The sequence below is a fragment of the Mastomys coucha genome, unplaced genomic scaffold, assembly GCF_008632895.1.
Source record: "Mastomys coucha isolate ucsf_1 unplaced genomic scaffold, UCSF_Mcou_1 pScaffold7, whole genome shotgun sequence".
Taxonomy (NCBI): Eukaryota; Metazoa; Chordata; class Mammalia; order Rodentia; family Muridae; genus Mastomys; species Mastomys coucha.
This window is the reverse complement of record NW_022196913.1, coordinates 17,805,533-17,830,184: the sequence shown is the minus strand read 5'-3', so window position 1 is coordinate 17,830,184 and position 24,652 is coordinate 17,805,533. Positions and strand designations below refer to the sequence as shown.

The following is a 24,652-nucleotide window of genomic DNA, read 5'->3' as shown; positions in this document are numbered from 1 at the left end:
GATGCCTGAATGGGCTATGGATTCAATAGTCGGAGAGCCAGTAGCCACCTTAGTATATTGATATCTTAGTATATAGACAGTATAGAACAATATATTTTTGCACAGTGTAGGACAAATTTTAAAGGTTGGTTTCTAAGGACAAACTATATTTCTTCAATATAGTAAAATAGAGACAGATTTTTTTTTCAATGTGCCAGGGGGACCAGTGGTAAACAAGACGATGTTTCTAACCCAAGGAAACTTAGACAAATATCAAGGTGACTGACAATTAGACAAGGATATTTCAGAAAGACACAGAGTATTTAGCCTAGGAGCCAGCACATGGTAGAAGTTGTGGTCTACTAAGTGCATTGGTACCCTAGGAGGCAGAGGCAGGATGAACTTAAGTGTAAAGTCCACTGAGATCCAGGATAGCCTGTCCTATCTTGAAAACAAAGTTTCTGAAGAAAACCACCCAACTCTATACCAATAGGTGCAAGGACTGACCAGAGGCTGAGGAAGGCATGAAAGTGTTGTCTCTCTTAGGGATCCTAGCAGCGGTTGGCACTGTCCACCCTTCCTTAGGAGTCCCACAAGGGAGAGGGGGGTTGATCCTGAGAAGGTGCGGTTAAGGGAAATCAAGCTTGAGGAAAGCAACCAGGTGTGATCCTTAGAGAGATGCAGCTGTTTTGTGCAGAAACCACTGAAGTGGATCAAGTCAGAAGAAGGCAGATCAACTTGGCACCTACCCGGAGAGATTAGATTTTGATAAGAAACTGCACTCCAAAGGCACGGGGGTTGGTTAGGAGTGAGGAAACTGCAATCTTGAGGAAAAGGCAGCTTCACGTTAGGCCTGGCTTCTTAAGCTAAAAGAACATGCAATTAGGCACAGAATCGAATATTAATTAAAAATGAGAAAGGGAGTCAGAAGAGATGGGGCTGTGCCTTGGAAAAGCCTGCTTATGCTAACTGCTCCCCTGGCTACGCCTGCACACAGGCAGTCTGGTTTCTTGAGAGATCAGTATTGTTTTATAAAACAAAAATCCCAGCCATTCGATTTTATCAAATGAAGACACAGGAGCCAAACACTGTGGTGAAAGCCCGCTTGCTCAGAGAGGCAGAGAAAGCTGACCTTTCTACTCCACCGGAAGTCACAGAAGGGAAAAGCTCTTTCTCCTTCTCCACGTTGTAAATACCCTCCTTTAACTTAAAGACCTTCTTTTCTGTTTACTTATGTTCACTCCCTGTCAGCCGGCTGCTTGCTCTGCCTCTTAACCTAGGCATGACTTTATGTAGCTCTTGGATGAAAGGTGTGTTCTAGTGCTGAGCCTCACCACGAGTACTTGCTTAGAGTTAAACAGAAAGCTCTTGGGTTAAAGGTATGTGCTAGGGTTGAGCCACACCACAACAATGCGATCAAATAAAGGTAGTGTAGCGCAGGGTTGGGGATAAACTGAGTCAGTTTTATCTGAGACCAGAGAACCTCCAGGCAGCAGCAGAAGAGAGAATTGGGCACAGGAAGAAAAGGGGTGGATCGGCCGGGTTGGCGCTGGTCTCACTAGCTCTTAAGTGCTCCTCTACTCTGAGGACAAGGGCGCAGCCCCACTATGGCGGGCTCAGTTAGGGGTTCTGGGAGAACACTGTGCAGCTTGGTCTGAGAGCAGTAGCTACCAGCACAGGCCGGCAAGAAATTCCAGCCCTTTGGCCATTTGCATTTAGAATTCAGCAGCGCCGCCGAAGCTGGCCAGCTCGTGCTTACATTTTAATATTTTTAGTCCGGGTAAGCGTGTGGGTGCACGGGAGAAGGAACTTGCAAAGTGGTTTTAAATAAAAGAGTGAACTGCAAAACCAGGCATCAGCAGAAAGCGCTAGGTCAAGAGCGCAGACACGCCCCCAAGCCACACCCCCAACCAAGTGCCAGCTTCAGACTCCCACGTCTGGAGCGCGCAGGCTTGAGGGGTCAGGGGCGCGTAGTTTGTGTGTGAGAAAGGGGGTGCTCAGGTCAGAGGCACAAATCTCCTTCGTTACCAGAAGGCGCGAGAAATCAAAAAGACGCACTGATCAGGGGTGTGTGCTACGAGGGGGCGCACAGTGCAGCGGTGCACGGATACTCTCCAGCACCATCGATAGGATTTTGAGGGGATGCACGAATCCCGGACACGGATACGCCCCAGTCCCCATCCCTAAGTGCGGGATAATGGGGAGCGCGCGGGTCAGGGCCACAGATGTTTTCCCAGCCGCAGCTGCGGGGTCCTGAGAGGCCCATGCACACAAGTTAGGAACGCGCACCGCACCGGCGCGCGGATCACCCTAAACTCGGCCGTGGGTCCCCACAGTCACAGGATTCTTGGCCCTGGAGCTCAGACCAGGCTTCAGCTCTAAGGCCGCTGTCCCCAGGGCGCGCGCACCAGGGACGCGCAAGGCCGGGATGGGCGGGCCCGGGGCGGGCGGGCGCGCGCTCCCGGGGGCGCGGCGCTGCCAATCGCAGACAAAGGCCGCCCAGCCGATCATGTGGTGCGGCGGGAGGAAGTGCGGCTTGTTTTCCAGGCTAGGTTCTGGAGCGGCGGGCGCGACGCGATGCGCGGGTACCCGGGAGCGAACGGCAGCGAGCCCAGATGAAGCTCGAGCGGCCCCAGCCTGATGGAGGCGCCTCCGTGGGAGCCGGTGCGCAATGACTCGCTGCCTCCCACGCTGAGCCCCGCGGTGCCGCCCTACGTGAAGCTCGGCCTCACGGCGGTCTACACCGCCTTCTACGCGCTCCTCTTCGTGTTCATCTATGCGCAGCTCTGGCTGGTGCTGCGCTACCGTCACAAGCGGCTCAGCTACCAGAGCGTCTTCCTCTTCCTTTGCCTCTTCTGGGCCTCGCTGCGTACTGTGCTCTTCTCCTTTTACTTCCGAGACTTCGTGGCAGCCAACTCGTTCAGCCCCTTCGTCTTCTGGCTGCTCTACTGCTTCCCCGTGTGTCTACAGTTCTTCACCCTCACGCTTATGAACTTGTACTTCACGCAGGTGAGAGACGCTCACCTGCCCGGGTCGCCCACCATCCTCCGGGAGGGGGCAGGTCTCCTCGACCGCAGGCGGAGAGGGTCGGGGCGAGGTGCGGGTTCTAAGGTCCTGAGACCATCCATCCCATCTGCGGGCCCTATTCGCAGGCGACTCCCCGCTATTCCCAAATGTAGGGAGGACCCGCCGGGTGCCGGGAGTCTTCTGCGCACATCACATTCGGTGCTGATGCAAGGGGTGTCTGAATTCTACTTTCCCCCGTCTCCCTTGCTCATCTCAAGACACCTACTCCTTATCCTGGAAGGCCATCTGTGTGTTGGCTCCACTTTGGGGCCAGGCACTGCCTGCTGGAAGTAATGATGGGACAGGCTTGGTTTTGATGAGATGTTTTGGACCTTCGGGATTAGGATCCCTACTGTACTGTGAATTAGTAACTCATTCCACAGGATTGCTTCACCAGGGCAGTCTGGTGGCACACCCAACTCCGCAGTTGCAGGAGGTTTCTGGCTTGCTGTCTGAGCTCATCGGAGAAGCCCCAAGAAATAAGCCATAAAATTGAACCTGGACTCTTTTACAGGACCAGCAGCTTCATTTTATGAGACTTGTAGTTAATAAGCTAAAGGGTTGCACGAGGGCCCTTGTGGCTGGGTCTTAATGAAAGTACAGTGATTGCAGGAGGCCTTACAAATACTGAGTAAAGCGTTTAACAAAGGCTTAATGATACTGATGCTGCCCTTACTAACTCCAGTTCCCATTAGCTTTCCAGGCACTAAAATGTCCATTTTCAGTAGTACTCTGCCCAAGGGGCAAGCTCTTATTGTGTCACCTGTTGGGGGTGATTTTCTCGTCTTCTTGGCAGAGGCCCTGTGCAAGCAGGCATTCCGTGCCTTTGAACAGTATCTCTATTTTTAAGAGAAAAATGTTATTGAGGAAAAGATTATGGTCCTTGTTGGAGTGCAGGTCAGTGGTACAATCCATAATGGGTCTGAATAGCTAGGGTCACAATTGTTCTTGTATGGTGGAAACTGCTGATTGAAAATTTGAAAATTTGGGAGAAGCCGGGCAGTGGTGGAGCACGCCTTTAATCCTAGCACTTGGGAGGCAGAGGCAGGCAGATTTCTGAGTTCAAGGCCAGCCTGGTCTACAGAGTGAGTTCCAGGCCAGCCAGGGATATACAGAGAAACCCTGTCTCAAAAAGATCCCCTCCCCCCACAAAAAAAAAAGAAAATTTGGGAGAAATATTTTTGTCTAACAAATACCAAGTGTGTTGGTATACAGCTGAAATCCTCATACTTGATGAGCAACAGCAGGAAGATCAGGGGTTCTAGGCCAGCCTCAGCTACACTGTAAGTTTAGGGCTAGCCTGGGCTATATGAGACTCTGTAGGGCAATCTAAAGGAGGAAGGAGGAAAGATATCAGACATGTTGGGTGTGGTGGTTCATACCTGAAGTCTTAGAACTTGGATGGCTGAGCCAGGAAGATTGCTATGAGTTCCAGGGTAGCCTGAGCTACAGCATGAGACCCTGCGTCCCTCCCCCAGTCAAATGTAATATTGAGTGGAGTGTGCATATATGTTAATATTTAATAACACTTTATGTATTCAGTCTCTGCTTGGAGACTTCTTAGTGGTCCTGTGGGTCAGCATATTTTCCAGTCCAGGGGTAATGGGCATGTCCTGTCAGAGTGCTGCTGTTAAACTCCAGTCCAGGCTATTGGGCTTTGTGATACATAGGTTTTGTAACTGGATGAAAATAGGGTGGTTCCTGCAAGATGCACGCGTCAGGTGAGGAGGTGTCACCTGGAAAACCATGTCTCAAAAGGTGTCCCTTTTGAGTATATTGTCCTGGCTCTCTGGCAGTCACATGCCAAGCCTGCTCTTAGAGTCGGATTAGGGGCCGGCCAGTTGGCCGGCACATTTTCTGCACCATCTGCTGGTTGTTGAGTAAATGCTGAGCAAGGGGAAAAGTGACCAGGCAGACAGAGGAGGCCCCTAGTCACTATCCTTGTTTCCTTTATGCCCCCTCACCCCCACCCCATGGGCATTTTGTCTGAGGACTCAGAACTGGCAGGAGAAGGTGGCACCACAGTGAGGGCATTCCTAGCTTCCTGACAAGAATTCTGGTCCTTCTGGAGAGTTAGAAAAGTTGCCTCTTGGACTCCAGCCTGCTGGGCTGAAATGTGGATTTCCAAGGATCTCATCTCACACCTCGTAAACCCACAAGTGTGCAGGAGGAACATGACTACCAATTAAGAAGTGTGTATTGGCTGGGCCTGGTGGTGCTTGTCTGTGGTCTCAGCACGGTTGTAGGTGGAGACGGGAGGATTGCTAAAAGTTCAAGACCAGCCTAGACTACAGAGTGAGACTAATTTCAGTCCCCCCTAAAAGTATTCAAATCCAGTCGGGGTGATAAAATATGTACACACACGCTTGCCAGTTGTGACTCAAGGAACTGAAGAGAGGGAGGGCTGGGATGCTTGTACAGGGCAATTCCTACATCTCCAGAGATGGAGGTCCTGCTGCAGGAGGCGGGGTAGGAGAGAGCTAGATGGCTTAGGGGTTGGAAATGATCACGAAGCGGGTCTGGGAGGTAGAGGAAGCAGTCTCCTGTTGTCACAACTTTACACCTGGCACACTAAGGTCACTTAGCCTTCCTTGTAATCCATGAGCCGTTTCTCCTCCCAAGACTCAGAAAGAGTCGTCATCCCAGGTGGAATGACCCACCCCTGGAATGCCCCATGGTATTTTTGTTGTACACACACACACACACACAGCGGTTTGGAGAAGGGTGTGTCCCCACTCTCAGCCTGTTGCTCTCCTTCAAGTGCCTTGCTTGGTAGCTCAACCTGTTTACCCTGGTCCTGCCCTGTCCCTGCCTCTGTGGGTGACTACTTTGTCTATGAGGTGGGCTTTAGTTTCCTTCTGGCCCACTTTCTGATTCTTTTGCATGAAGTCTGAGGAGTAGCAGGATCCCCTGTATCGTTTAACCACACAGATGCTAGGCTGTGTGCTTCTGGAGTCCCCATCTGGGCCTGTTCCCCTTGTTTGATGGGAGGGCCCTCTCTCCTACTGAAAACTGAACCAGGAGCAGGCACCACCCTGAGGCTTTCAGACTCGCAGGACTTTAGTACAGTAAGCTCTCTGCCAGAACTCTCTCTTAGTAAGTCACCTTACTCTCATATCTATACCTATTAGGCCCACAGATTTTCAGGCCAGCAAGTGCCTGTTGAGGCTTCTCAGGGGACCCTGAAGGAGGTGCCCTCATGCCAGCAGGCTCATGAGACTCTTCATCTCAGCCTCACTTTCTGATGTAGCCAGGACTTTGCCTGCTGATTAGAAGAAAGCTATATCAGTGTGAGTATATGCTATCCCTAAACATTTGGGCTCTATTTAGTATACAGGGTATTAAGGACCTGTTTTTCCCAGTGGTGGATCCTTGCACCAACTCCGCAGGACAGTTGAAGTTGCAGGTAGCTTGCAGGGGAGGGCCAGACATACACAGCATCCTTGGATCTAAAGTCTGATTAGCACCACATCATATCATTTTTCTTCGTAGTTCTGGCTGGATGGGGACTTTGGCACTGAGGCCTGTGTGGACATGGGACATTGTAGTGTCCCCCTTACTGGGTTATAGGGGCAGATGGTCCAGAGCAAAAGGCCCCAGCTCCTTGCATGGGGCAGGCCTATTTTCATAGCAGAGGCTGAAGGTCACGAGGTGGTTGGGGATCTGAAATCCTGGTTGCTGTGTGTACCAGACACCCTAGAAATTTCTAGTCCAGGACTTCAATTTTATAGACTCCTGAGGTTGGCTGGTTGAGATGAGTACAGACTTTTTTCTTGAGCCCTATGACAAGGTCCTGCCATGGGAGTAGTGAGCTGTCTGTGTGGGAGAGGTGGTGTGGCGAATGGGCATTGACTTGGGAAATAGGAGGCATCAGCAAATCAAGTCTGTGGACAATGCCATCTCACCACCAGGAAAACGGGATAGCAGATTTTGGACTGAGTGTATTCTTGTTATGGCTTCTAGCAGTCAGTTCAGTCAAAAATTATCTATTAAATACCTGTTGTATGTTGGACCTCTAGGATTTGGGAGGGGGAAGCCTGTAGGCCTCTTGGTGATTGTGAAGTGATCTAAAGCTTGGCAAACAGACAAGGCAGCGCTTGCTGGTTCCCAGGTATCTCATGTCAGAGCTGGAACTATGCCTAGTCTGGACTGTGTACTACACATAGCCCAGGTGCTCTTGGTCCTTGAGGCCCCTCCCCAGGCTCTTGGTCAGCTAGAGCTGGGTGCCTTTCTTAGTATGCATCTGTACAGCTGCATGTGTGACTACAGGAGCGAAGTGTTGCTGATACTATATGTACTGAGTTGCTCCGTGTGCCTGCTTACCTGCCAGCGTCTGTGTGCATCTGTGAGACATTATGTATGCATGCTTGTGTGTATATGTATAAAAATGCCTGTGAGCACATGTACCTGTGTACCGGATGTGAACCCTTATATATGTCAGTGTGCACGCTTGCATATATGCCTGTGTGTGTGTGTGCCCCTTTGTTCATCTGTAAAAACTTGGCTGTGTGTACATGCTTGTCTGTATTTTGGGTGTATACTCCTGTGTGTGGGCGTGTGTGTGTATGTGTGTGTGTGTGTGTGTGTGTGTGTGTGTGTGTGTATCTCTATGCTTATATGGGTACACGCTTGCTATGCATGCTTATATGTGTCCCTCAATATGTTTGTCTACATCTGTGTGTGCCTTTGCATATTTGCATGTTCTAGTGTTTGGATAGCTGTGTGATATGTGTGTGTGTGTGTGTGTGTGTGTGCCTGTGTGCCTACTCATGGAGAGCCCGCATTTACTGTCAGTGTTCCTGCCCCCAGTGCCTCCTAGGTAGAACCTCCTGTCTGAGCAGGCCAGGTTCCTCTGTTGTCCCCCCAGTGCTGTCTTTGACTGTTTTGTTTGTTGGTTTGTCTGTTTTGAGACATCATCTCACTAGGTTATCAAGGTTGGCCTTGAACTTGCCAAATAGTCCAGACAGGCCTTGAACTCTTGACTCAGGCTCCTGAGTAGCAGCTGGGATAGCAAGTCTGGGTTTCCCAGATGTAACTTTAACACCTTTATTCTCTGCATGTTGTTTCCTCTCCTTTCCCAAATTTCCTTTGAATGCTTGGCCCTCTGGGAACAGGCAGACACCTCCCACTGTATTTTTGTGGTTCAAGTCCTCTGACCTTGGCTTCCCTCAGAGGCTTGGCTGAGAGAAAGCTGCACAGTAGTAGTTAGATGCCCTTGGGAGTGCCTAAAGCTGGTCCCTGCATTTAAGTCCCTACTTATCCATGGTCAGAAAAAAAGGCGTCAGGACACGTGTCCTAAGTTGGTGTCATTGTGTGGATGAGTTCGCTGGGCCATGCCAGGGTGCATCTGCCAGCATCCCCAGGCTTGCCTGTCAGGCCCCATCCCTGTTCCCTGTCCATTGGATGTTCCTCTGCTAGCCTCTCAGCCCTGAGCCCAGCATGGGAGTGAGCTGAAGCAAGGCAGGAATCATGAGAAGGACTGAGCAGCTAGGCATTTCCCCATGAGGCACTCTGCAGCAACACCTCCCTGCCAGGATCCAGGGTTTGGGGAAGATCCGGTCTGTGTCTACTTCCTTCAGCCCTTCCTGGTCACCTTGAATTTCCTTGTGAGGAGGAAGCCACTGACAGTCCTGAACTTCAGCTGGCCAGGGCTCCTAAGACAGAAAACTAGCCGCACCAAGCACTCAGGGAGCGCCTATGGGACCTGCAGAGGCTCAGACAGTCTCAGTCACTCTTCAGCTGAGGTTAAGGTCTATCTGGGAGGGATGAGCGAAGCCTAGTAGTTTCTTCTCCAAGATGCTTACTCCCCAGGCATCCTGTGAAGATAGTGAGAATGGAAGGGATGCCAGGATGACCAGGACTTCAGCCTGTGGCCTCATGTTGTTTCTATCACATATCCTTTTACCCTTACTGTATTTTTAAATAGTCCTTAGAAAGGTAAAAGCCATCCTTAACATACAGGTTTTAAAAATAGCCTTCAGGGTGTGGACTTGGTCAGTAGACTGCAGTCAGCTAGCTAGCCCTGGGGTCTTGGTCAGTGGACTTCGGTCAGCTAGCCCTGGGGTTAGGACAAACCTGTTTGTTTTCCCAGCTCTTGTCCCATCTTTATTCTGTGGGGTTTGCTGAAGCAAGTCCTGCAGGTAAGCCACTCATTCAGTGTCAAGAGATTCTGACTACAACTTAGTATGGCCACAGAAGAGACCACACTTCCACAAATCACATCCAGCACATAGCTTCCATTAAATAGTCACCCCTTCCTCTTCAAGTCAGCTTCAAACAACTACCACCATCTCCTTTAGCCACCATCATCTCGCTCTATATGGACATGACATATCAGAGTGACCCCCTGTGTCTAGCTTCTCTCACTTAGCATCTTATTATTTGGCACTGGGGATTGGTCCTAGGTCATAAGCATGCCCATTAAGCTAGATCCTCAGTTCTCTTTTTACTTGTTATTTTGAGGCAGGGTTTCCCTATGTTGCCTGAACTGTCTTGAATTCACTCTGTGGTCCAGGCCGGCTAAGTTGTGATCCTTGTGTCTCATCTTCCCGAGTAGCCAGGATGACGGGCTTGTACCACTAGGTAAAGTACCTTTCCTCTTGGAACCAGCCATCCTTCCTTTAGTGCCTTTCCTTGTTCCTCTGCTGCAATGTGGGCTTATCCCTTCCCTCCTGATGGCTGTTCCTCGGAGTCCTACTGCATAGCCGGGCCTGCTGGCACAGGCCTGTTAACCCTGCTAGGCCAGAGACTGAGGTGGAAGGACTAACGTTGTAAGGCCTCAGTGGGCTGCAGCATGAGTTCAGGGCTAGCTTGGGCAGCTGGGTAGGACATTGTCTTCAAATAGAAGTATATAGAGAAGGATAGGGTTACAGCTCAGTGGAAGAGCACTTTATTTAGTATGCCTAAGGTCCTAAGTTCCATCCCCAGTATGAGAGGGGGAGAGGGGGAGGCCTCAGCCAGGCCACTTCCCCTTCAGGGGTTCCCATAGCTATTATTCATTGTAGAACACGAGGGACACCATTCAGCACCGCATGACCCACAGGTCATGGGTTCCTGGGAAAGTTGAAAAATCTCCACATTTGCTCCACTTTTGAAGCAGAAAGTTACTCTAGCAGAGGAAACCTGGGCATTTTTGGTGCTAACTTGTCTTATGTTTTTTTGCAAGTTTTGCTTTCCGAGAAGGACTCCTGTGGTAAGATGTGGAGGGTTCCTGCTGCATGCTGGCCAAGTGACCCTCTTTTGTGGAGCCCTTGGGTTTAACTAACTAGTTTCTGCTGTGGGAGAAACACATCCTTCCTGTCACCTGGTTAATCTCCCTTGGATCATTGTGGCAGCCCTGGCTACCGAACTGAAGCTGGGATCATGGCTCTCAGTGAGAAGATGATTATATGGCCCTGTCACTCCTGGGACTGAGGGGAGGTCCTGTGACAAAGCCTGTCCTTAGTTGTTAGTTTCCACGCCAACACAGATGGATAGGGCTTCCCTTGTCAACTTGGAATGGGCAGAGCTCAGCCTGAAGCTGTCCTTGAGGCTGCTGGGCCACCTCTGCCTCTCCATTGGACAGGTAGAAGTATGCATGGCCCCTTTGAAGGAGGCCACAGCGATACCTGTGGGCACCCAAGGACAGAGGGTACAGACATCTCTGGGAAAGCACTCAGGTGAATGTGTGTGTCACCCTGGCTATAAGACACATGCTGAGCCCACACAGGGCAGTTCCTGGGCTCAGCGTGTTAGCCCCTGAATCTGGCTCTCAGCAGATCTGACAGGGAGAAGCAGAAGTATCTCTGATCAGCATTTGTTGTGTCTTTGGGTTCATCTTGAAGAGCTTTCCATAAGAGGATGGCCTTGAAGCCTCTGTGTAGCCCATGCTGGCCTCAAACTCATCATCTTCCTACTGCAGACTCCTAAGACTGGAATTACAGACATGTACCACCACATCCAGCTCTAACTGCCCTTCTTAGTGATAGGGCATCCCTATGGGACCAAGGATAATTTTGCCTTATGAGATCATCCGTGCGTGCAGCGTAGCCTGGGCAGTCAGTCAGGTGCACTTTCGTGGATACAGGCATAGGTATGGATTGCAGACACTCCCCTGGTCCCGAGACCCAGGACCATTAGCCATTAGCCATATCTCCCATCTGTAAGAAGACAATTAACAGAGAATGCAAAAGCACATTCTCACGTTGCTGTCTTGGAATGGCGACCTCAGCTGCAGATCCCTTCCAGTGACTCTGAATTCTCCAGGGAATCCTGTAGGAGGGGGCACACTCTACACCTGATTTCAGGGACCCTGCCTGTCCCCCTGTCCTGCTCTGTGAAGGGGTAAGCTCAGTGCCTGTAGCTATACACCCTGAAGCAATGGGATAATGGTTGATGCTGGGAGGCTGTGGAGGAAGGAGGAGGACCAGGGCTTCTGGGTTTATGTAATAATTTCCCCAGTCTATCAGGAAGTGGGCCCTGCAGCAGAGCCGTAAGTAGAGCCCATGTGCCTCTGAGTCCATCACCTGATTCAGAGGAGAGTTCCTCTTATGGTCAAGGGAGCATCCAGGCTAGTCTTCTGGTCTAGAATTATGGCTTGGAGACATGTCTGATAATACACAGTCCTAGTAGCCCAATACGGCCAGCACAGGCTTACACGCACGGTACCTAGCAGGATGTAGGTGTTTGGCTAACCCCTTTATACGTTTGACTCACCTGGGCCCCAGAAACATACCAGGCAGGCAGGTGCTGTTATCCATCTTATTTTATGGATACTTGATGAACAGGTAGGTCAGGTGCCTATCCCTGAAGCATAGCTGCTAACTGGTGAGACTAGCTGGGTTTAATCCTGGATTCTGCACAAGACTCCTGCTCTTGCCTAGATGTCCCTGTGCTTGAGATGGCTATGCACAGGTGACCCGTGGGGACACAGTAGTGTGGAACTAGGTGAAAGAGTAAGGATTAGAGAGCCGCGTGTCCTGAATGTTGTCATAAGCGGACAGGCCTGACAGAGAAGGCTGTGGGAGGTATGAAATGCAGACCTGGGTGTGACACAGTCCCACACTTTGTTTCTGCATATATCAGTAGTTCTCAACCTGTGGCTCATGACCCCCTTGGGGTTTAATGACCCTTTCATGAGGGTTGCCTAAGGCCATCGGAAAACACATATATTTACATTTCAGCTCATAAAAGTAGCAAAATTACCGTTACGAAGTAGCAACGAAAATAGTTTTATGGTTGTGGATCACCACAACATGAACTGTATTAAAGGGTCGCAGCCTTAGGAAGGTTGGGAACTACTGACATGCATACATATACCTAGTAAAAGTATAAGCCTGCCTGGATCAAAACCACTACCTCAGGGAGGGAAGGGAATAGAAGCAAGCAGGGCTTAGCTGGAAATTGTGACAAGATTTTATTAAAAACAAAACAGAGCTAGAGAGATGGCTCAGTTGGTCAAATGCTTGCTAAACAAACATGGGGTTCTTATCTTGGGTATCCACATTTAAAAAAAAAAAAAAAAAAGGAAAAAGAAAGCCAGGCATACATAGTAACACAGCGAAGGCAGAGACAGGAAGATTCCTGGAGTTCCTTGGCTAACCATCCTAGCTTAATTGGAAATTGCCAGATTTAGTGAGAGATGATCTCAAAAATTAGTCAAAGAGTGATTTAGGAAGAAAGACTCATGATGTTGACCATTCATGCGTGGGCTTGAGTGCCCGAGCACACGCGCACACGCGCACACGCACACACACCCATGCACACACACATACACATATACTCACACTTGGAACAGGCACACAAAGCGTCACTATTGGAAGTGAGTGTTGGATCCATGAATTACTTACTCTCTGTGCAGGTATATGGAATATTTTGAAATAAAATGTTTAAGTGTCTGGGGATATAGCTCAATGATACCACTCTTGTGTAGCATGTGTGAGAACTCTGGGTGTAATACTGAGCACCGAGAAAAAAGAAGTGCTAAGAGTGTAAGTCTGTCTATTCACAACACTCCCAGGCTAGTCTGTATGCACATGCTCCCAAACCTGTGTGCGCACTGCCAGCTTCTAGTTACTTTCAGGGGCTTTCCTGGGGCTTCAGCCCACAGGCAGGGTCATAGCCTGCAGAGGGTGAGGCATTGTGCTGTGTCCCCTAAGCCAGTCTTTTTTCTATGGGAGACCATTTCATTAGGTTGGATATAGAACTGGGGACTCTTAAGGTCGTTAGTTTTTGGAAGGATTTTGCAAGGTTTCCGTGAAAGAATTCCTTTTTGGTAGAGGTGGGTGATTTGGAGAAAGGGTCTCAGTATGCAGCCCTAGGCTAGGCTCGAACTTGAAATGTTCCTCCTGCTTCAGCCTTTCGAATGCTAGGATTACAAGTGTGTACACATGTCCTGAAAGTAATGAAAGTATAAGTTAGGAAGCATGGAAGATCCTTAGTTGGCACAGCTGTATCTCTGGGGACAGCAGGTTTGCAAAGGACATTGTCACACACTGAAAGGTAGGTAGTGTGGGCTATCTCTGCCAGGACCAACTAACATGACAGTAGTGAACATGAATGTCAGTGCCAACTTTAAGCAATGGTTGGAAACATATATCATCAGGAGTTCCAAGGGCGTGAGCTGATCTGTGACATCAACAGTCTATGATTTATTAGGGGAGAGAGGCAGAGGTTAGCCACTTCTCAAAAGAACTGCGTCACTGGCAGGGCCCTGGTCCTCCCTTTGTCCTCTAGAAGGATGTGGAGACGGACCTGGGAGTTCCTGATGGGTTTTAAGGTTACCTGTAGTTGGAGGGAGTCAGAAACCATGCAGGATCCCACCATGCAGGACCCCCGAATTCCATCATCTGTCAGCTGGAGCCTCTTAAGGCTGAAACTCAGATATACAGCCATCAGCATAGAGAAGTGACTGAGTGCCACCTAAGACTTGTGTGAAACCCTGTCCTGGTCCTGCTAGGGCAGACTGTACCTGGGTGAGACTTTATTACTGTCCTCTCCTCTCTTCCCTTTCCTCTTGCCGGAGACAAAATCTGCGTCATTTTATATGTGAGGCGGGCGAGCTATTATTGAACTGTGTACCCAGCCCCTTTTTCGTTTTGTTTTGAGACAGGACCTCACCCACCTGTCCAGGCAGACATTGCACTTGGATCCTCTCTCCTCAGCTTCCTTAGAGGCCTGCATCATCAACACTCAGCTCCCGGTGGAATGTAAAGCAGATGAAGTGGGCTGTGGTGGTGTGGGCCTGTAAGCTCAGTGCCTGAGAGACAGAGGCAGGTGAGAGACAGAGGCAGGTAGATTGATTTTGTTTTTTGAGGCCAGCGTGTGGTAACTGAAACCCCCTCCCCACAATGATAACAAAAGGCTGATGAAGCTAAGCTCAAACTAAAAAGGGCGTTTTTAAAAATCCCTTGAAACTTTTGGAAAGCCCCTTTGTGGTGATGGAGGCACATGCTTTTTAATCCCAGCACATGGGAAGCGGAGGCAGGCGGATCTCTGAGTTCAAGGCCAGCCTGGTTTACAGAGCAAGTTTAGGACAGCCAGAGCCATACAGAGAAACCATGTCTTGACACCCTCCTCCCCCCCCCTCACTCCCCCCAAAAAAGTCCCTTTGCTTCTGTCATGGAGGAGGCCAGAGGTGGCAGGCCTAAAGTCCCTTTGCTTCTGTTATGGAGGAGGCCAGAGGTGGCAGGCCTATGGAATCTCTGATGAGACTGGTGTGTCCTCTACTTGCTTCAGGCCACTCCTGTTCCCTTTCTTTCACGCTGTGGGGGATCCCCTAAAAGCCCTGGTCTCTGGGTTGGGAGAGGAAGAAGAGATGCCCATTTCCTGATGCAGTCTCTGGGAGCCTGTCTTAGTCACTGTTCTATTGCTGTGCAGACACACACGACCAGGGCAACTCTTCCAAAAGAAAACCTTTATTTGGAGGCTTGCTTACAGTTTCAGAGGCTTACCTCATTATCATCACGGCAGAAAGCACGGTAGCACCCTGGAAGGCGTGGTGCTGGAGAAGGTAGCTGAGGGGGGCTGGGGCTCAAAGCCCATCTCCAGGCACACATTTCTTCCAATAAGGCCACACCTCCTAATCCATTCAAAACAGTTCCCTGGTGACTAAGCATTCCGATATTTGAGTTTATGGGGGCCCGCTCTTTAAAAAATATTTTTTATTATATTTTGTTTATTTAAAACAACTTTTAACTTTATATTTTGATCATCTTCTCCCCCCTCTTAAGTCCTTCCAGATCCCCTCTCTCCCCATCCGTACCCACCCAACTGTAAATTCCTTATCAAAAAACAGAAGTTCAACACAACAATGAAAAAACCCAAAACCAAGAAGACAAAATCAAACACTACCCAAAAAGAAACAAAACAAAACACCAAACTGTAACCAAATGAAAGCACGGTGGAGTCCATTATATGATGGTCAGCTACTCCTGAACATGATGAGGCCTGCCCTGGAGTGCTTGATATACCTACCCAGTGTCACTCCATGGGAGAAAACTGCTTTTCCCTCGGCCAGCAGGTATATGGGACCATTCAGTTGGTAACGTTTACCTTAGTGGCTAGGTTTTCATTTGTTTATTTCATTCATTCATGTTTAAAACATATAACAATAAAACATAAGAAAAACCAAAAACGATATCTCCTCAAAGTTGGACAAGACAGACCAACAGAAGGAAAAGAGCCCAAGAGAAGACATAAAAATCAGAGACCCACTCATCTGCACACTCAGGAACCCCATAAAAACACTAACCGGAAGCCGTGATGTATTACGCAGAAGACCTGGTGCAGACCCATGCAGGCCCTGTGCGTGCTATGTCTCTGTGAGTTCCTAGGAGCGCACGTGGATTCAGACTCTGGCTGTGGGGTTGCCAAGCTCTGAGGGGAGGGATGAGTGGGTGCGTGCTACCTCGTCTCTGTGAGTTCCTAGGAGCGCACGTGGATTCAGACTCTGGCTCTGGGGTTGCGGAGCTCTGAGGGGAGGGATGAGGAGTGATCCAAGTTCTCTCTCTTTGTAACGTCTGGCTGGGGATTTCTGTACTTGTTCCCATCAGCTGCAGGAGGAAGCTTCTCTCCTTGTAGCTGAACAAGCCACTGATCTATGAGTATAGCAGAATATCATTAGGAGTCATTTTATCGCTACATCTTTTTTTTTTTCCTTTTTTAGACTAGTATTATTTGGTTTTAACGTAGGCTCCTGGGCTATCTAGTCTCAGGTTCCTAGTCACCTAGGCAGTGTCAGGTATGGGTTTCATCTCATAGAGTAGGCCTTAAAGGTCAAATCAGTTATTGGTTGGTTACTCCTGTAAGCTTTGTGCCACCATTACCCTAGCATGTCTTGTCAATAAAGCATTGTAGATAAAGGGTTTGTGGTGTTATCTTTTGGTAATGTGCAAAGGATCTTCCTTGTCTTTGTTAGACACTGGAATGAAGGGAATGAAGGCTCAATGGAGGCACCAGCAGTACATGTTCATGTTCAATTAGTTCTTTGTGTGTTGTCTTAAGCAATGGGGCCTTGCTGTCAATTTGTGGAGAACGACCTATGACAAACATCCTGGTCTCAGTAACATCCTGGGTTGTTAAGAGATTCCCATGGGGTCCCTTTGTCCAACAACTCAATTAGATGTAACCCAAACCTGGTACTGGATGTTTCTTTTAGTGACAAGAGATGGCCGGTTGGAACTTTGTCTCCTTATGGGGGGCGGCAATCTTATTCAAACCACCCTAGAGGCTGTAGCTTGACTACTCCATCCCTGTGCTGGGTGCCTGCCTCTTCCCTGCTCAGGTCTCCCAGTCTTAACATTTTAACAAGGGCCTCACACCCTCAAATAACCTTTGTCTTACATGTCACCTCCATCCATTTTTAAAGGGTGATTACGTTCAAATTTGACTCATGGCTCCCACTTCCCTCTGCCTGTGGTTTTGGGTGTACACTTCCCCTGAGGCCCTCCCCAGCTGCCAGAACCGGTGACCACAGTCCATACTGTCTCACCTCTCAGCACACATGACAACCCTCCTGGTCCCCACACTTCATCAGACTGGCCCTGACTGCTGAAGAGGCCCCATGACTCCTCTTGGTTCCATTTAGCTCTTTTCTAAACAAACAAACAAACAAACAAACAAACCAGTTTTACTAAGGGATAATTCACACCTCACATGATTCTCCTTTTAAAAGCACACTATATTCACAGAGTTGTGCAACTCTCACCACAACCACTTGTCATCCCAAAGGAAGCCTTGTGTTGTGTCCATTAGTGGTCACTTTCTCACCACTTTCCAGCCTAGGCAGCCACTCGTTGACAGCATGGCTCTGAGTTGCCTGCCAACTCAGTCTTTTCAGTGTGGGCCTTTCGCTTCTGACTCCAGCAGCTCTCACTGAAAACCTTCCATGGCTCTTACCAGGGGTATGTACGCTCCCAATCCAGTGCCAGGCTGGTACCTGGTACCACCTGATGCAGCTGTGGTGCTGTGCCAGGGTCACCCAGGCTCACACTCAACACTTCCCTAATCCTCACAATTCACACCTTCTCACTTTTCCTGACAGCCCCACTTCTCATCTCCTGTGTCCTCACGCTTCACAGCTTCTCACCTCCCTATAAGTCTTCATGTCTTCCGCCTTCCAATCTCCAATCAGATCTACCAATCCAAGTACCAGTGGTCCATATCCTCACGCCTTTCTTTTGTAGCTCTCCATGCCTTCCCAGCCTCCTCATGCCCCCTACATCTCAACCTCCCCATACTTCCCCAGTTCTCTTTCCCTACCCTTCCTTTCTTCATCCCTCTTCACATTTGATCCATCTCCTCACCTCATTCCTTCCTACACTCACATCTTGACACCTTGCCCTACCTCCCTTCCACTCCTCACACTTCCATGTCTCCTCAGACCTTCCTATATTTCATACCTCCTCGTCCCAGCTCATGTCCACAGACCTTCCTATACTTCAAGTCTTCCTTCCTGTGATACCTCCGTTCATCTCTCACCTCTCCACACCCCTCAGATCTCCTCAGATTTTGCCGCTTGTCCTCAAACCTTCCTGCTCCTCACATCTCTCCACACCTGGTTCTGCGTCCTCATGCCTGGTTAATCTCACACCTCCCTTCACCTCACCTTCACCTTCACCTCCCTAAACCTTGCATCTCTTTTCTCTCCAAACCTCCTCACATCTTTTCCTACCACTTGTGCTTATTTAGGATGTTGCCTGTCTGTCTCTGGGTCAGGAACCATGTGACTTTGTAGCCACTGGGGTGCCTGTACTGTTGAAAGCTCTGCAAACTATTATTATTAATCTGTGTTAGCCTCCGCTGCCTCCCCATTTCCCCTAGAACCTTTTTCTGCTCCCAACTGATTCCACGCCAAAGTCAATAGGAGTCATTGCAGGCTCATGGAGGTGGGTAGCAGGTTAAGAGCTCTCAAGGACCAGGAGGTCACTACAGATTGAGATTTTAGCACTCTTTAATAGAGGGAGTACACGGGACAACTTAGATTTATTATTATTATTTTACAACTTATATTTGTAAAGTTGGGATGTGTATGTCTTTTAATTAATGAGGACAAAGTTTGTGTTCAAAATATATATGTATTGATACACAGAATATGTTCTCTGTAGAAGTTAGGCCTGGTTCTTTCTCCCAGCTCCATGCTCCCAGAAATATGACTCAGACTCAAAATATATTTTCAAATACCTTGGTCATATAGCAAGGTTCTTCTCTGACTAGATTATAACTTAAAATATCCCATTTATTCTAATCTACACTCTGTCACGTGGCTGGTTACCTGTGGTCAGGTACCATGCGTCTGTCTCGTCACATCTTCTTGGGACAATCTCTCATGTGTGATTCCCAGAATCCTTTCTGCCTCCTGGATGTCCCACCTTCTATTCTACCCTTTCCAATAGGCCATAGATTTTTTTTAATTGACAGGTGATGCATCCATACAACACACAAGATATTCTGTCCAAAGTTATCTATCGATTATCCATTCTCACATCATGTTATTTCAGTTTCAGTTGTCAGGAACTGGTAATAAACTTTAGGGAACTTAAGTTTAAGGATGAAGGAAGAGCAAACCTTGAGTAGCCTGACTGAATTCAGACAAGATGTAATTGCCATACGTGGAGGGTGGGTGGAGCTTTTTGTCTTGATCTTGATGTGACCCTGGATGTTGGCTTAGGAGGATCTTAGTGATGTCCTTCTATCAGAGTGGCTTCATCTGGGATGACTTCTTCCCTTCAGGCATGGATGAGACCTAGTGGTGAGATGAGTTAGGGTTGGTAAGTTAGTCTCCTCTTTGGTAGTGGTGGGTGAGGGCAGGGCTCTCCTACTCACTGCATTACTTGGGCTTATGTCCAGGGGTTAGGCTAAAACTTGGGTATTGTTTTAAACTTGCTCTTCATAATTATTGTTGGTTTCATTGTTGCTATGCTTATTCATTCTCAGGCTGCTATGAACATTCTGTCTGTATCACAGGGCAGTGCTTCCCTGTGTCTGATCCCTGGGCAGCCATTAGGAAGACTGGGTAGTTAAATTTAAGTTTGGAAAACTGCAGTATAACATGTTTCTTTTGAAGATTAACATTATTGTAATCTTCTAAAGGCTCTGAAATTCTGGACCAGCCAGATAGGTTAGTAGGTAAAGATGTTTGCTGTCAAGCCTGAGACCCACATGAGACTCAAGGTTGTTCTTTGACCTCCACCTGCATGCTATGACACATCTCTGCCCATATATATATGCACACCACAAATAATTTAAGAAACTAAATATTTTTCTAATGTTTCTAGATGTATTTCCTCACATCACATTTCCAGTTTTCAATACTGTTTATTATTAATTTCTAGTTCTCTTGGAATAGCATGACAGGTTCTGTCTCAAGAGTTAGTTCTTACGGGAGTAGTTGTTGAGCTGAAGCAGGTAAATGTTTACAAGGCTCATGTGCTGGAGCTGAGAACCCTGTCCTTTACTTAGGACTGGGAAAGGAGTTTCATGGCTCTCAGCTAGGGCTGTCATATCCCACCCGACTCCATTCAGTGTGTTCTTCACTGAAAAGGGGGCAAGCAGAGCTGCAGGGCCAGGGACTGTTGGAACTAAAAAAATTGTTTCCTTTTTTATAAGATGCATAGTTGGTAGGTGGGTTATATTTCCCATGGGACTGTTGGGCTGTTTTGTATCTCTTGAGTGAGGACATCATTCTACAGGTCCCAGGGAAAACAGACATAGCATTGTCCAAGGCTGGGAGTGATACAGGACTCAACAGGAACCCTGGGTCCACTCTAATCCATTCATAGTCTCTTCCAAGTATCACTGTGTGACCTAGGTCACACCTACAGCACATTCTGAGAGCAGAGCTGGTAGCCCAGTCTGAGGCTGAGTCCATGGCCTGTAGGTCTGTGCTCCCACCAGCTACAGCTAGAAACTTCTTTATAGTTCTGTATATCTGGGCCCTTTTTTTCCAGTGAGACTGTAAGCCATTGAAGGCAGGGCTGGTCTTTGCCTTCTCTTTTCTATCAGCATCATGCATGGAGCTAAGCCCATTGGATAGGACTATTCAGTTGTGCCCTGGCTGGCAATGCAGTTCCCAGAGGTACTGTGGGTAAGGACAGGTAGGTAGTCTCACAGTAAAGTCACCAGAGCCTTAGGAACCTGTAGATAGTTAGGCAAAGTCATATACTTTGAGCTGCCAACTGTGGCACAACCTGATACATTTTCTATGCTAAGATAAACGTGTGTGTGTGTGTGTGTGTGTGTGTGTGTGTGTGTGTATGTGTGTGTGTGTGTGTATGACAAGGTCTTGCCTTGGTTGGCCTCAAATTGTTGACCATCCTGAGTATGGGGATGGTGGGCTATACGACCATGTCTGCTTTGTATATGACCATGTCTGCTTTAAAAACACTCTTTGAAAACAATGTAGTTTCTGTCTTCATTGGATATTTTAACAAAGCCTCATGTTTTGGGCGTTTCTTTTCTTCAGTACTGGGAGTTGAACCCAAGACCTTGCCCATGTTAGGCAAGTTCTTGACCCCTGAGCTACACCCGCAGCCAGTGTACTTTACTTTTTGAGACAAGGTTGCACTAAGTTTGCTGAAGCCAACCTTAAACTCACTTTGTAGCCTAGGCAGCCTTTTAACCTGGTCCCCTTTTTACCCTAGCCTTCCACGGACTGCTTCACACTGTCAGGAAAAGTGCTTGGTATCTGGCCGCCAAAGGAGAGGGACTCTAAGTGATGGTGACATTTTGTGGCTGTCTATATTCTATGCCCAACTTCCTTATTTTTCTGTCATTGCAGGTGATTTTCAAGGCCAAGTCAAAATATTCTCCAGAATTACTCAAATACCGGTAAGTACCCCAGAAGCTTGCTTCTCAGGCAAAAGGTGAAGTGTTTGCACATGGAACCTGTTTGGCCAGCTGACATGTATGCAGTTACCCCTCTGTAAACATCCAGACAGCCCTACAGGGGTCCTATTTGCCTAATGGAATACATTCTTGTTCATGAGGGCCGGTACATTGATAAGATTTGCAGGGGGAACCTCTAGAACACAATTATGCTTGCTTCAAACACTATTTAAAACAATGTAGCTTTTGGTAGAGTGCTCACTAGCATGCACGAAGCCTACGTGCAATCCCTGGTACATAAAAATGAGATGTGGTCGCTGGCCTCTGAAGTCATAGAAGCAGAGGGACCAGAAGTCTCAAGTCATCTCAGCTAGATACCAAGTTTGAGGCTGTTCTGGTTTGTTCTAGAAGCCTAGGAGAGTGACATGGTCTGAAGGGACTTTGAGTCCAGTTTATGGGAAAGGTACATGCTCCTCCTGCATTGTGAGAGAATTCAGTCATTCTCCAAAGCTTAGAATGGTCAGATTTGGGTCAGGTGTGATTACACACCTGTAATCTCACTTGGCTGCTGAGGCAGGATCTTGCATTTGAGGCCTCTCGGTGCTGTGTAGTAAATTTTGAGCTAATCCAAGCTAATGAGACCCCATGATAACATATTTCCTCCAACAAGTCACTTCTCCCAGCCTTCTTCAACAGTTCCACACCCTGGTTACTAAGCCTCCAAGTGTATGAGCCTCTGGGGGCCATTCTCTTTCAAACCACTGCAGTCAGAGAAGGCTTTGCCATTCCAGTGCATCTGAGGCACCGGGGTCCTTGGCATGGCCATTCTCACGTCAAGCAAGGCACTCACTCCGTTCTTCCAGTCCCCACAAGAGCCTAAGGCACTCCACCACCACAGGCACAAAATGCTGGAAAAGTACGTCATCGTGTCACCAAAGAAATGTACACAGATTTTATCTAAATACAATCAGCCTTCCTCATCCTTTTCTTTTTTAAAGATTTATTTTATTTATTTTATGTGTATGAGTACACCGTAGCTGTACAGATGGCCATGAGCCATCATGTGTGTGGCTGCTGTTGAACTCAGGATCTCTGCTGGCCCCACTTACTCGAGCCCTCTCGCTCACTTCCCCCACCCCCTGCTCGTTCCGTCATAATTTACTGCAGCTGTCTTCAGACTCACCAGAAGAGGATCCGAACTCAGGACCTTTGGAAGAGCAGTCAGTGCTCTTACCTGCTGAGCCATCTCGCCAGCCCCTAGAGTTACATTCTTTTTTTTTTTTTGAAAAGATTTATTATTATATGTAAGTACACTGTAGCTGTCTTCAGACACACCAGAAGAGGGCATCAGATCTCATTACGGGTGGTTGTGAGCCACTATGTGGTTGCTGGGATTTGAACTCAGAACCTTCAGAAGAACAGTCAGTGATCTTAACTGCTGAGCCATCTCTTCAGCCCCAGCCTTCCTCATCCTTGATTCAACCATCAATGGTCAAAAATACTAAGAAATGGGCTGATGAGAAGGCTCAGTGAGTGAAGGTGCTTGCTGTTAAGCATGACGACCCGAGTTCTTTCCCTAGAACCTACATGGTAGAGAGAAGTAATTACCGCACGTTGTCCTCTGATTTTTACCTGTGTGCTGTGGCACATGAACACACACACATATGCACTCCCCACACACAAACAAAATGCCAAAATAATCCCTCAGGAAAAAAAAAATCCTATCAGTACTGAACATATGCAAACATTTTTCTTGTCAGTTATTTATCTAGGGTATCATGCATGACATGGACTTGATTCAGGTTATGCAAGAGAATATGTACCCCTAAGGTCTAAGCAAATAAACTGTGTTTTGTAAGGGTTGTCCAGGCATCCTCGGATTTTGGTATCTTTGGCATCATGGAACCAATCCCTTGTAGGTACTGAGTGATGACTGGGTGTGTAATGAGAACTCTTGAGACATTTTTAATTCAACATTCTAAGAGTATTACTCTTAATTTACTTAAATGCTTTTAGTTTTGTGTGTGTGTGTGTGTGTGTGTGTGTGTGTGTGTGTGTGTGTCTAGTTATGGGGATACCTGAGGAAGCCAGAGGTGTTGGATCCTTTGGTTTAGTTGTATGTGTGTGTGTGTGTGTGTATGTGTGTGTATGTGTGTGTGTGTGTATATGTGTGTGTGTGTGTGTGTGCGTGTGTGTGTGTGTGTAGTTATGGGGATACCTGAGGAAGCCAGAGGTGTTGGATCCTTTGGTTTAGTTGTGTGTGTGTGTGTGTGTGTGTGTGTAGTTATGGGGATACCTGAGGAAGCCAGAGGTGTTGGATCCTTTGGAGCTGGAGTTATGTGGAGTTGTAAGCTGCTTGCTAGGGTTGCTGGGGATTGAACTTGCATCCTCTGGAAGAGCAATACACTTTCCTAATGACAGAGCCATCTCTTCAGCTCCCAGAAGAGATGGCTTTTACCTCTAGTCTGTATCCAGGATACAAGTTCAGAAAATTGTGTGTGGATTGAGAATACGTGGCCCACCACTGACTGCTCTGTAGTTTGTTGCCACGGCTGGGTATTCAGTATGTGTTTCCATCACACTGTAAAGATAGAGATGGAGCTGGAGGCCACTCAGAAGCTGGGATGTTGGAGCCGGGAGGCAGAGCATCTCAAAATGGCAAATGCCCTCAACACTCAAGCACCTGAAGATGCATATGAAAACATAAGTGGTTTGTTTGTCCTTTACCCTTGGGGCCTGTTCCCACGAGGTCTCATTCTAATGTTATATCCCCAGCTTTTTAAAACAACTTGATTTTTATAATTAGTTAATTATACTTGGGATTAAACCAAGGCTTTGTGTAGTCACAGGCATTTTGGGTGAGGGATACAGTTTGAAGTGAGTCTACGTGGAAAGCTGTCATATGGTAACAAACCAGCTAGTCTTCCCTTGCGCTGTCACCTCCCATTCATGTACTAACCAGGCTGATCCTGTGACCTTTGTGGTTTCTGGACAGGCGATGCTCAATCTGTAGACACATGGAAAGAAGTGAGAGCTGCTGAAGCTGCCTCCTCTTGAGCTCCTCCACCTCCCAGGACCAGCAGCGATGCTTGCCATCGAGGTTCTAGGTCTTCCAGACAAAACGTCTGAAAGTTTGCGTTCTGACCTCTTCTTTCCTTTTCTATCTTAGCATGGTGGAGGTGGGGATCTGAGCTAGTGTTCAGCACAGGCTGTCCTTAAACTCCTTAGGTAGCAAAGAATAACCTTGAACTCCTGATCCTCCTGCCTCTACCTCCCTAGTGCTAGATGGTAAATGTGCATCTCG

At 48.1% G+C, this 24,652-nt stretch overlaps 1 protein-coding gene across 2 annotated transcripts in view; it reads left to right on the top strand.

Annotated features, from left to right (window-relative positions):
• The first annotated feature begins 2,458 nt into the window (after positions 1–2,458).
• Positions 2,459–24,652, top strand: part of Gpr137b (G protein-coupled receptor 137B) — a 35,948-nt gene continuing 13,754 nt past the window's right edge. Inside the window, exons 1-2 of one of the 2 annotated variants that reach the window (XM_031359606.1) lie at positions 2,459–2,988; positions 21,302–21,351. In XM_031359606.1, the coding sequence (XP_031215466.1) occupies positions 2,620–2,988; positions 21,302–21,351 (419 nt within the window). In that variant the 5' untranslated portion in view covers positions 2,459–2,619. The remainder of the gene's footprint in view (positions 2,989–21,301; positions 21,352–24,652) is intronic. The other variant, XM_031359607.1, reaches the window with a different exon arrangement.